At 40.1% G+C, this 13,302-nt stretch overlaps 1 protein-coding gene across 1 annotated transcript in view; it reads right to left on the bottom strand.

The window, feature by feature from the left end:
- Positions 1-736: 736 nt before the first annotated feature.
- TIMM17A (translocase of inner mitochondrial membrane 17 homolog A (yeast)) overlaps positions 737-13,302 on the bottom strand; it is a 14,723-nt gene continuing 2,157 nt past the window's right edge. Inside the window, exons 2-6 of the mRNA XM_008586418.1 lie at positions 11,289-11,388; positions 11,091-11,154; positions 4,389-4,517; positions 3,537-3,647; positions 737-1,203 (exon numbers count right to left, since the gene is read on the bottom strand). Of these exons, the coding sequence (XP_008584640.1) occupies positions 1,118-1,203; positions 3,537-3,647; positions 4,389-4,517; positions 11,091-11,154; positions 11,289-11,388 (490 nt within the window). The 3' untranslated portion in view covers positions 737-1,117. The remainder of the gene's footprint in view (positions 1,204-3,536; positions 3,648-4,388; positions 4,518-11,090; positions 11,155-11,288; positions 11,389-13,302) is intronic.

Raw genomic sequence — 13,302 nt, 5'->3', positions numbered from 1 at the left:
AAAGCCAAAAAATAAATGTGTGTTCACATGGCCCACATGGATTTGTTCTCCATTTACACCGATGTACATTTGTAGGAAAATAGAGAATTACTATCACTATGCCTTCCACAAGGCCACACATCACTTACAATACAATCAGGAAAATGGCCTATTCTGAAGTGCTAAGCTATTTTCCAGGCCCAACAAGACCCCAAAGCACACACTTTATGAAGATCAGCAACACATTAAAAACAGCATATATTTTATATTCAAGCACACAATACCAAACTTTCTTTCACAGTGCCACTGTACCCTCCATGAATTCTTCTCATAGAATTAGGTATATTGGAAGCAAGTTGTTTCTGGTGAGGTTTCTGTCTTTTTTCTTTTCTTTTGCTGGCTGGCTGGTACAGGGATCTGAACCCCTGACCTTGGTGTTATAAGGCTGTACTCTAACCAACTGAGCTAACCAACCAGCCCTGCTGGTGAGGTTTCCAATGATCAGGAATCAAGACACTAGCACTAAAGGGTAGTTTTGTATCGAACATACTCAAAACCAAGACATAGCATATTTTACTTTCAGATAAAAGAATAAATATTTTATCATACCCTTCAATCCATAAAGCATTTTACTGTGAAATGATACATGTTGACTCTACATAATTTTTCTCATATATAATTCACTTCAAGTAAGATGAGGAACTAACTATAAAACATGCACTAAGTGAAATATGTGAGTATGAAAAGTAAGAAAGAGTAAGTTCCAGGAGCTTTTTATTGTTTGAATAACAGAACATACAAAACCAAGTAGAGAGGTCCCCAAGGAATGATGGTCACGTTTCATTGTACTTGCCCTTTGGTCCTTCATCTTCTTAAGCACTTATTATATTTTCTTTTAATGATATTGGACATTTATTTTGATCACAAATGCAATCCAAGTGTGAATAAATAAATGTATTATCTTTTAACACTCCCCTCCCAATGTTTCTTTAAATAGAAAAAAGTGCTAAATGTCTCTTCATAGCTATTTGGCCGTAGTTGTTCCACCTATGCTTTTAAAAACAGATTGTAAGTTGATCTCCTGAAATCCTTCTTGAACTACAGCTCATTCTGTTAAAGAAATCCTAGGAAAGAAGTCCTATTGATATTGTCGATAGTCTCCAAAAGGTGAGGACGGTAACTGAGTTGAAGGCAACTGGGAGGGGTCTTCAGCAAACTGAGGACCTGTAATTAGGAAATAAAAAGAATTTTAAAAATCATCTGAATAATATATAATTAAAAGGCATAAATCTTTGTAGAATGTAAATCAATCAATTCAAAAATTATGTGCTACATTAGAGCTGTAATCGGAATTTCTTTACAGATCTGCCTAATTCCCATTAGAGTACTGGAGAACCTTCGAATTTGGTGAAACACATGACAGACCGGCTTCCCTTATGTTCCAGAATGAACAGCTCTCAAATGCTACAGCAGGAAAGTCAGATGGATTAATTATAGCAAGAAGCAATATTCAAGTTTTTCAAGCAATTGCTGTAACAAGCTGCCATATCAAGATTGGAAGAATCTCTCCCACTTCTTGACATATTTTTTCAGTAGCTATTTAAAATTATTTTCACAAAGTTTAAGTACCTTAGTCATGTTTTAAGAGAACTTGGTAATCAAATTTATATAATCAATTAAGTATGAAATGAGCTTTGAAATGGGAAGATATCTCCTAGCTTGCTGTAGAACAAAGTCTTGCAGTTTTAGTTTTCAAAGGATGGAAGGGCCTGTGAACTAAGGAAAAAAGACTTTTAAGGGAAAAATCAATCTTTTTTTCTTTAGGGAAACTGAAGCACACTAAAAAATATCTAGAAGGAAGGGAGAAAGAAGGCAGTGGCAAAATTCCCTGAAGCTTTCCAAGTCCTTCATTCCAATGATATGTTTTTTTTGTTTTTTGTTTTTGTCTTTTTGTCTTTTTTCGTGACCGGCAATGGATCGCAACCCTCAGTGTCGCGCCTGTACCGGACCGGGACCGGCAACGGGATCGCAACCCTCGGTGTTGCCCCTGCTCCTCGCTCAGCCAGTGAGCGGCCGGTCTGTATGTGGGATCCGAACCCTCGGCGGGAGCGCTGCCGCACTTCCCAAGCGGCACACTGTAGCAGTGCGCCACCGGGCCGGCCCCCCAATGATATGTTTTCATTGCACTATATAAGCAATATGTGTTCATTATGGGAAACTTGAGAAGATACTGGGTAAAAAAGATAAAGCAAAGACTATTATTTAGATATAGCTCCATTGAATATTTTATCACCGTTTTAAGAACTTTTTCATGTAAGTTAATTGGAAAAATATGATTAACTTCTCAAAGATTTCCCACTACACAGATTTTCTGAAACACATCTTTTTTTTTTTTTTTTTCATGTCCGGCAACGGATCACAACCCTCAGTGTCGCGCCCGCACTGGACCGGGACCGGCAACGGGATCGCAACCCTTGGTGTTGCACCTGCACCTCGCTCAGCCAGTGAGCGGGAACCGGTCTGTATGTGGGATCCGAACCCTCAGCGGGAGCGCACTGTAGCAGTGCGCCACCAGGCCAGCCCTGAAACACATCTTTAGTCTAAAAATAAAATGTACCTCTTTTAGGTTACTTCTGTATAAATGCTGAGTTTTGATTGCTCAAAAGAAGATTCCCTCTGAGGAAAAAGTCTAAAGCCAAGTAACCAAGGCTAATTTCTATAAGACAATGTAACTATTTAAGTTTTTGTTAGATCCATCTCTGAATTTCTGAAAATATGGAATTCTTTTCATGTTTTATGTAGTCAAAACAAACTAAAAAGCAAAATTAGAAAGTGACCACCATAACAGATAAGTAATGATTGAAAACAGAAACATATGGTGAGAGGGTCCATGCAGTCATCTAGATCATCCCACAGGCATGTAATGAGTAGTGTGCTTGAAAATTATGCCAAAAAAGATAATCTCTCACTAGGTGCCATAGGGAAATCAAATCAAATTGGAAGGTATGATCTATTCCTAACTCTATATGCTTAATTTTTTCCAAGCTCCAAAAATTATTTTCAACAGGTATCACTATTCTACATATTTCCTTACCGAGATGCCAGTTCAACTTCACTACAACTCATAATCCTCACGATATCTTCCTGCTTCCTTCTAATGTCAAGGGATGTTGTCATTTAGACACTGTACTTTTTGACAGTTACATGAAACTATACAAGTTAATGGCTCAGCAGATATTCCATAACCATGCGATGGTCATTTAGCCCACAATTTAACTTCCCCTATGCATCAGATAAGAGGAATAATTAACAACAAATTACATTACCAACTACACAGAGATTTTTCCCTGTGAACCCTAAAGCGACCCTCCCAAACATGAGTCACTTTCTACGACTATTTTCTTCAAAGCAAGAAACACTATCTGAAATAGTACCATTTAATACATAAAATAGAAATCACAAACTACCACATTTTAGCAGACAAAATATTTTTTCTTACCATAAGAAAGCCATTCCACAATGTCTGAGCTACAGTAATAAGTAGAAAGAAGACTCACCATTGGGAAATTGTGCAGAGGCAAATCTTGTCAACAAGATACCAGCTCCTTCAATTAAAGCTAGGAGAATGCCACCCATTGCGGCTGACCCAACCATGGCCACTGGTCCATCTGAAGACATTAATAGCAAAGAGATTACTTTAACAAAAATCAGTTTACTGTGAGATATAATAAAGAAAGGAGCTGTCCCTATGGGTTACATGCTACCCCCATTCCCAAATCCTCTTTCTCAGTCTCCAAGACCCTCAGTCAGCAAACTATGGCCAACAGGCCAGATGCACCCCACTGTTTTTGCAAATGCATGCTCTCTCATTTATGTACTGTCTTTGGCTGCTTTGCAGAATTGAGTAGTTGTGACAAAGGTCACACAACTAAAGTATTTACCATCTGGCTTTTTACAGAAAGGAAAACACTAAGTCTAAACATTGGTCTAAACACTAAGCCCAAAGTAATTCTGGGTTGCCCTCTGTCCCAAAGATCCAGAAGATGGTTCTAAGCTCTTTATTCATAACACCCCTTTGTGGCAGGTACCATTATTAATTTCAGAGTACTGATGAGGAAACTACAACACAAAAAAGTTAAGTAGCCCAGTCACACAGCTAATAAACACAGCAGAACTAGGACCTGAAGTGCTCTTAACCACTTTAACATACAGGTTAGAACTCCATGCTCTCCATCCTCAAACATTCCAAATCAAAGATCCTCTAACTTTGAAAAAGAATCATATATATTCATGCTCTACCAAATTAAGTGATGCTCAGTTTAACACATCACAGATGTCATTAAATTAAGACAGATGAGATTTTTCCAAAAAGTCTGGCTTCTACTAGTATGTCTATAAGGACTGCATACTTCTTGCTGCCAGTATGGCTCCGGTTAAGGCACCACTTGTGATGGAGTTCCAGGGATCTTCTTTTCCTCTGACTTGAACCATACTGCAGTCGATCATGGAAAACAGACCTCCCCAAACTGCGAAGCTACCTATTTTATTTTAAAAACAAACAAACAAACACAGAATTAAATTTCAGTTTTTCACATGCTACTTAAAATGTTATAGTAAAAAATAAATTTAACACTCACTATATCCTCAAAACTCTCATACTCCAAACAAATACACACAAACAGGTTTGAATAAACAGTGAACGAAAGTCAGAGTACTTATCTTTTGAATAAAGCTTGGATTGTATTATATCAGCTGGAAAATTAGCAATGGCCCAGAGCCTAAAAGAAATAAGCTAGGCCTAAACAGAGTCAGGCTGCATATGTCTAAAAACACGCGAATCACCCTTTCAGAACAACGTATGTCTGTTTAAACAGCAATAAACAAAACCAAACCACCCCGCTTCCTCCTTCCTTCTCCTTTTCTTTTATAGCCTTACTTACCTTTATTTTTTCCTTTCTTCATTAAGTGTCACTGAGCATCTACTCTATGAAAACCACTGATGGGAATATGAAAGAAATCCAGCTATTCTGAAATGTCAGCTGTAACCCAAACTTCTGGAAGTGGCAAACGAATGACATAAATGGAATTATAGAACATCAAGGGTATGGAAATTACCTTTCCTCCCTCCTTTCTATCTTTGTTCCTCAAGCACAAATCTAAAAATAGCAGATTACTTTACACTTAAACTCTACCTAAACACAAAAACAATTTTATAAAATAAAAAACAAAGACCCACACACATACATATACAAGTACAAACAAAATCTAGAAAGACAACAAGATTTTAATTTTCAGCATTTCTGGGTGACATAACAGATTATTTAATTTCTTTTGCTTTGTCTGTTTGCCAAATCTTCTAAAATGAATACACAAAACTGTATCACATAAAAAGAGTTGCTATATTTAATAAGATTAAAGAAAGAAGAAAAACCAGACAAAAGAGCCCTAGTCACTTTATTCTTTACCACTGAGATCTCAAGGTAATAGGTTAACAGGGTGTGTTAACAAGAGCAATAAACAGGGTTCCACCAAACATCTACACCAGATCATCTCCAGGATCTTTTCTTAGCTCTCACATTATCAGTTAAATCTACTGGATAATACCAGTTGAAGTACAGCATGAGCCCACTTATTTTAGGTCCAATATTAGATACCATATACAAATAAACCAGTTCTTTCTCCTAACTCAGTAATTCTATGCCTTGGGAGAGAGCTATGATGTCTAGTATATTAAAATTACCTCAGTAAATTTTTTAGACAAGACTCTCTCTCACTTCCTCACAAGAGTCTGAAATCTCTCCATCCCCCAAGAATCACTGCCAGAGTTAAGTGTGAGACTGTCAGCATAGCTTACTCCATCTTGAAGCCCTTACCCCTGGCTATGTCCTTTGTGTGAACCTTGCTCACAGTAACTAGGGGTAAGGTAGTTAGAACAATAGGTAGAAACAGCTTGCTGACTACGAAGAAGGAACTTAATGATTAAGTATCGGTATGGCAATAGCCAGTCTAGTTACCTGCATCATAAGACCACGAAAGATAGTAATAATCACTGTCATAAGGTATTTGGAGTTAGTGATGTTAGCTTGTTTCTTATTAGAAATTGCCTCTTTCGGTTCTGGTCAAGATGGTGGAAAAGACAGTCCTCAGTGTCACTCTCTCCCACAAATCAACCAATTTACAACTATAAAAATGTTAGCATCAGCCAAGCTGGGGCTGCTGGAGCTCAGGGGAAGTGGAGGAGAGACATACGGAGTTCATGAAGGCGGGAGAAACCACGATAAGAGAAAGAAAAAACTGATCTGAGCTTTTCAGGCCGCAGGCACTTTAAGGCTCCAGTTGCTGAGCACATCGAGCAGGAGCCGGCAGAAGCCGCAGCTGTGCCCTTCAGATGGAGTTACTTGGAGGCGGCAGGTGAAAAGAGAGACTTGGCAGCCCCCAGGACAGCAAGACCACTAATAGAGTTCCCGTGGATCCACGCAGGAGTGAGAAACCAGAACAGCTGTAAAAGGGGAGCCTGTCAGAGGCTAGTGAGTCATCACAAGGGACCAGTGCAGGGTCCCATTGGAAGTGTTTGGAGCACGGGCAGTGGGGGAGACGGGCCCACCAGGAGAACACTGGGACACAGCAAGGACAGCTGATCTGCCCCCCAATCAGCACAGGACCACTCAGAGGAGACTGGTTGGGAATGCAGACTGGGGATGCAGTTTGATGAAGACTCAGGCCCAGATCAGAGTTTCTACACAACCCAGGTGCATCAGGTCTCTGGAGAGCTGGAAGTACCTATACAGTCAACCACTAAACCCTGAGCTGCACAGAAAGTCTTCCCTAGGGAAACAGCAGCAAAGCAGCAATTTAGCTCAACCACATAGCTCAAGTACTGGTTCCCACAGGAAGTTCGTACGATTAAGAAGTAGGCAAAGGACAAAAAATTAGTTCCAGCCCAGGTACACCACCAGTGCCTCAGGGTCCGCCAGGGGACTCGAGGCATGGAGAAGGGGACCGGACCCCCCTCCCACAACAAGGCATACAGCGCCAGCACCTCGGTGCTCGACCGGGGACCCAACGTATAGAACCAGGAACTGGAACCCCCTCCCAGAACCAGGCGCATTGCACCAGCACCTTGGGGCCCGCCTGGGGACCCAAGGTATGGAGTCGGGGACTGGACCCCCCCTTCCCCAACCTGGCACACTGTGCCAGCACCTTGGGGCCCACCTGGGAACCCGAGGCATGGAGCTGTGGACCAGACACTCCCCACAGCCAGGCATACCACTAGCGCCAAAGAGCATGCCAAAAACATCACCTCCATGTGGGTGGCCCACCACAGCCACCATAACCATGGCTGCCGTGAAAGCAGCTAGATGCCACAACCACCACACAGAAGGTCCACCAGCCACTGAAATGCACCAACACAAGGAGTCACCAGCAAAGATAAAGAAGAGGATGTCTCTCTCCACAAAGTCCATTTCAGAGTGACAGAAGCATCTGCTCTATGATAATATAGGGGGACCTGACCATACCTCTCAGCATTGGACAGATCATCTAAGCAACAATCAACAGAGTAACCATTTTCTTTCAGAAGGAGAGAAGAAATCTAGGGCAATTAGAGGGGAGAAGGGGGGAGGGAGGGGGGGGAAAGGGTAGCAGAGGGGAGAGATTGGACAAGGGGCATAAAGAATAATTATGATTTGTAACAATATATATGCTAGTAATATTGATTTGATCAACATATCTCAATGTTGAACCCCCAAAATATGTATAATCAATTTTGATTCAATAAAAATTAAACAAAAAATAAAATAAAATAAGAAATTGCCTCTTGGCTTTTTCCTCTCCGCTACTTCATGTGAACTGCCTATATGAACTTCGGCTTGCCTGGAAGGTGGCGCTGAGAAACCTTGCATGTACCTCTGGGTTGTGGCCCACTTGATCCATCATTCTGTATGGAAGTAACCCTAATAAAATTCTTTGCTTTGGGGCCGGCCCGGTGGCGCACTGGATAGTGCGCTGCTTGGGAAGTGTGGCGGTGCTCCCGCCCGAGGGTTCGGATCCCACATACAGACCGGTTCCCGCTCGCTGGCTGAGCGAGGCGCGGGAGCAACACCGAGGCTTGCAATCCCGTTGCCGGTCCCCGGTCCGGTACGGGGGCAACACTGAGGGTTGCGATCCGTTGCCGGACACGGAAAAAAGACAAAAGATCCCCCCCCCCCCCCCCCTTTTCAAATTACTGCATAGGATTGCCTATTTCATTTTTCAATCTCAAGATACCTTCACACACCAACATTAAGAGTTCAGATCCTCATAGCAGCCACCCGACAAAAAAATACAAAAAATAAAAAAGATACCTTCTCAGTTTTGCCTTTAGTCCACTGTCAGACAGGAAGCTATAGTTATTGATGAGAATGAAGTGTTTAAGTCCAAGAAGTGTGAGGAGGGTGTCCATGCAGACAGGTAACCTGCTATGAGGAGCCAGAGCAAGGTGAGGATATGCACACTCCTGGACAGCCTAACACAATGTGTTAGAGCCCGAGCAGAGTGAGGAGCGGCTCATAAGGAAGGGCAGCCTGGCATGAAGTGTTGCATCCATGTGGAAGGGCAGCCTGGTGTGGGGTGCCATAGCCCAAGCAGGGAAACGAGGGAGGCATATATATGAAAAGGGAGAAAAATAATGAACCTTGTGAGGCTCGGTGAGAATTAAAAGGTATCAATGTGAACTTATGATGTTCAATACGTATAGATATATAGAAATATAGATTGTGTATGTATATTTATATGGTTAGTGAGTGTGTGTGTTTATATGAGGGTACTTCAAAAAGTTCATGAAAAAATTATCTTTTTTTTTTTTTTGGTGGCTGGCTGTTACAGGGATCCAAACTCTTGACCTTGTATTATCTTTCAATTTTATTTTTCTACAAACTTTTGTAAGTACCGTCGTATATAAGCATACAGACACACATATATTCCTAAACTCTTATTACAAAGAGGGCCCGGGATCAGCAATATCCCAGAAGTGATAATACACTTAGTGCCCTGATTTTGGCTTTTAGATGTCATTCTCAACTAAAAGGTACCAGGGCTCCTTGGAGAAATGGCTAACCTCATGGCTAGGGCAGGAAAAGCACAAGATGAACCTGGAATATCTTGTTTCAAAATGCAAATGGCCAATCAGTTAGCTCAGTTGGTTACAGCGTAGTTTATAACACCAAAGTCAAGGGTTTGGATCCCTGTACTGGCCAGCTGCCCCCCCCCCCCCCCAAAAATCAATTTTAGGGGCTTGCCGGTTAGCTCAGTTGGTTGAAGCATGGTGTTAGAAATGTAGGATTTCAGGCTTTCAACCAAGACCTACTGAATCAGAATCTGCATTTTAATGAGATTCACCAACTGATAGTATATACGTTATAGTTTGTCTCATTTCCCCTGTGAAATATAAGACCTTTCAGGACACAACTATAGATTTTTCCATGATGCCTGTCTCTGGATCTTTATTTGAAGGCCTTAGCAAATGCTTATTGAATTAAATTGAAAATGTCATTTGGTATTTTTCGAATTCAAGACACCATAAGGACTTCTCAGTGGTTTCCTACAAAAGGCTGATCCCAAGGATTTGAAATGGATGATTCCAATTCATACATATCACCACTTACCTTCTACTTCACATTGATTTTTTAAAATAAACTTCTAATTTTAGAATAATTTTAGATTTAGATTTACTTAGAAAACTTGTGAAGATAGTATCTATATATCCCACACCTAGTATCCCCTATTATTAACATCCACATTAGTATGGGGCATTTGTCACAACTAATGGCCCAATATTGATACATTATTATTAACTGAAGTCCATACTTAATTCAGACTTCCTTAGTTTTTATGTCCTTTTTTTGTTCCAGGATAACATATTATATTTAGTTGCCACGTCTTCTTAGGCTTCTCTTGGCAATGACAGTTACCTGATTGTTTTTTTCTTTGGCCCCGGCTGGTATGGGATAGCAAACCTGTGACCTTAGTGTTATAGGCTACATTCTAACCAACTGAGCTAACCGGCTAGCCCCTGATTGTTTTTTAACTTGTTGAGAATGCATAAGGTGATAGATAAGAAGCAGCTTCTCAAAACATAAGTAAAAACCTGTATGGCTTCTACATATACTGGAGGTTCAGGGTTTGGTGTGTACTTTACTATTACTTATCATTCTTGAACAACATAGTAACCATCAAAGTAGAGGAAAATTAGTCACTATTTACTATCTAGGGTGTACAATTATTACTGAGGGAAAAAAAGGGAAAAGTTATACCATCATGTCAACCCTTCAGCCTCAATATCCTCATGTGGAAAATGGGGATAATAATAGTACTAACCTCTTTCACTGCTGTTAAGATTAAATAAAATAATGCTGCAAAATACTTAGCAGAGTGCTTGGCAATTAGTAATCATTTAATAAATGGTAGCTCTTAGCTACTTTCTTCTAACGAAAAATACGATAAAAAGATTATTCTGATGCACAAAATTTCTAAGGAATGACTGAAGTATTGTCTTTTTTCATGTCTTATGTACAGTCTTGCCAATCTGACTATATCTTTGTAAGCGAAAATAACCTCCAAACTTTTCTGTCATCTCCTTTCTCCCAGCTTCTGAATAACCACATTTAAAAAGTGCAATGCATATAATCTTCTAAAATTTTGCATTGACGTCTACACAATGTCCAAAAACTAACCCTGGAGAAGAACCCAATCACCTCAGTCAGTTTCTCTCTCATGAAACCCCAATCCTTCAGATCATATTCTACTCAGCTTTTTGTTACCTCAGAACCTATCATTCCTTACTCTCACAAACCTAAGTTTTAAACAGTCTTCTTTCTCCAGGAGGAAAAAAAAAAAAAAAAGATTACTAAGTATCTGAAGGATAGAGACAAAATTTCAAATGGATACAATAATTCAAGTTAACTTTCCAAACAAACCACATATCAAGAAGAACTTACAGGGATATTAGTGACAAGCCATTAGACCAAACTAAAATCACTAATTGGTATAATCTCAAAAGAAGAAAAAACAGCCCCATTTTCAAATAAAAAACAACAACAAATTAGCCTGGAGTACAAACGAGAACTTCTGCTCACCTCCCAACTGCGGAGCTCTGGTTTTAATAGCTGTCAAACTCCCTCGTAGTCTGTGGTTTACTCCCTATAACAAAACAAAAAGAAGCAACCAAAAATATACTAGAAGTATAATTCATTTTTAACCCACTGATGGGACCACTAGTAATATTACCGAACCCAGGTTTTGAGTGATGATATGATATTTATTCATCCACTTACCACTGGAGAATTGCGAAAACCTTTGATTGCTTGAAAGATACCACCACCTATGGTACCCATTGTAAAGGCCCCACCACAGTCATCCACAATTCGCCAGGGGCTAAGAACAAAGAAAAAAAAAAGATGACTATATCTCTCATTCATAAACCATAAAACCTTCTTTGCTAACACCATAAGGGATGCAACCAATTCCAATGGAGGGCCCACCGCAACTAACAAACACTTGGCCTATAAAATACAAAGGATTCAGAACATACTCCTACCTGTTCATCCCCAAGTCACCAAGTCATCTAACCCAGAAGGAATGGGAGTGGCATTAACTCCCTACTTTTTTTTTTTTTTTCTTTTATATAAGATGACCAGTAAGGGGATCTTAACCCTTGACTTGATATTGTCAGCCCCACGCTCTCCCAAGTGAGCTAACCGGCCATCCCTATATAGGGATTCGAACCTGTGGCCTTGCTGTTATCAGCACCACACTCTCCCAAGTGAGCCATGGGCTAGCCCTTAACCCCCCACTCTTAATAGCACTTTATTCATTCAACAATTATCACATCTGTTATAAGCTGGGCACTGTGTAAAAGCATAGGAAATTACATTATAATCAACAATGCTGATTCAGTCTTCTAGAGATCAGGGTAAGCTCTCCAGCAGCAGTAACAGCAATAAATTTTAAAGCTGAGACCCAGTGAAAATTCAACGGCTGCAGACCAAAAATTTTTTTTAATTTTAAAAGATCTACAGTTCTTTCTGGTTTATTGAGTCCAAGTAAGCATTTGAAACTTTAGTTTGCATCAGATCCAGTTAACACATCGGAAAACTCTAATATCCAATAATTAGAGGTTAAATTTGTAAATCCAGCCTCCAAATATAGCACCCTAACTTATGCAACACACTGAAATCTGAGTAATTCGATCAGTAGAACAAAACTACCTATTCTAGGAATCTGGCTTATAAATCTGTGAGTAGTTAAATTCAGTTTCAACCCATTATAAGTGAAAAAAAATTCTTTATCTATGTCTTAAGGGACAAGTACTATAATGAGTCTATGGGTAATCTACCTGCTCTCAAACTTGTAAATATGAATACTGTTGCTGCTGGAGAATCTGAATGAGTAATTTCTGACTTTACCAGATAGAAATACAAAGACCTGAAGTCCAAACACCATACCCTTTTCAAGTATAATACAAATCAGGACCTCCTACAGAATGACTATCGCATGCAGCAGATATTCCAATTGTTAGCAGGATGCTTTAGGGTCTTGTCACCCAAAGTGCGGTAATAAAAGAAGCAAGATTAACAGGAGCTTGCTAGAAATGCAAACTCTTGAACTCCACTCAGGACTTACTGAATCAGAATCTACTTTTTAACACATCCACAGGTGACTTGATTACACTCTAAAAGCTTGAGAAGCAGTGCTCTGAAAGACTACAAAGCCTTAGGAAAACTTCTTAAAAATGGCAATATAAACAATAATAGGAAGTAAGGAAGGAAGGCAAAAGAGAATAAATTAGCAACTCCTTCAGTCAGTGGGAGGCCAGTAAAGAGAAAACAAATAAGTCTCCATGTGGGCATGCAAAAAAATATAAAAGGGCTGGGGATCTAATAAGTCTAAGACTTGTTTTTTAGCCTAAATGATCTTATAATTGGTTGAAATAAACAAGCATTAAAAAGTTAATAAATGGGCCGGCCCGGTGGCGCACTGTAGAGTGCGCCGCTTGGGAGCGCGGCTCCCGCCGAGGGTTCGGATCCCATGTGGAGACCGGTTCCCGCTCACTGGCTGAGCGCAGTGCGGGCGTGACACCGAGGGTTGCGATCCCGTTACCGGTCAGTAAAAAAAAAGAGACAAAAAGGAAAAGAAAAAAAAAAAAAACAGTTAATAAAGAACAGCAAGATCCAGATTAGAGAACATCCAGAGTATTCTAAGAGACGATGTCTGAAACAAAGGTGAGATGGAGATAGTATGAACAAAGTCTGGCAGAGAAGTTATGGGCTACATGACAGGAAGATTGAA

This window comes from Galeopterus variegatus, unplaced genomic scaffold, assembly GCF_000696425.1.
Source record: "Galeopterus variegatus unplaced genomic scaffold, G_variegatus-3.0.2 Scaffold3978, whole genome shotgun sequence".
NCBI classification, from domain to species: Eukaryota; Metazoa; Chordata; class Mammalia; order Dermoptera; family Cynocephalidae; genus Galeopterus; species Galeopterus variegatus.
The sequence above is the reverse complement of the archived record's forward strand: the minus strand, read 5'-3'. Positions and strand labels throughout refer to the sequence as shown.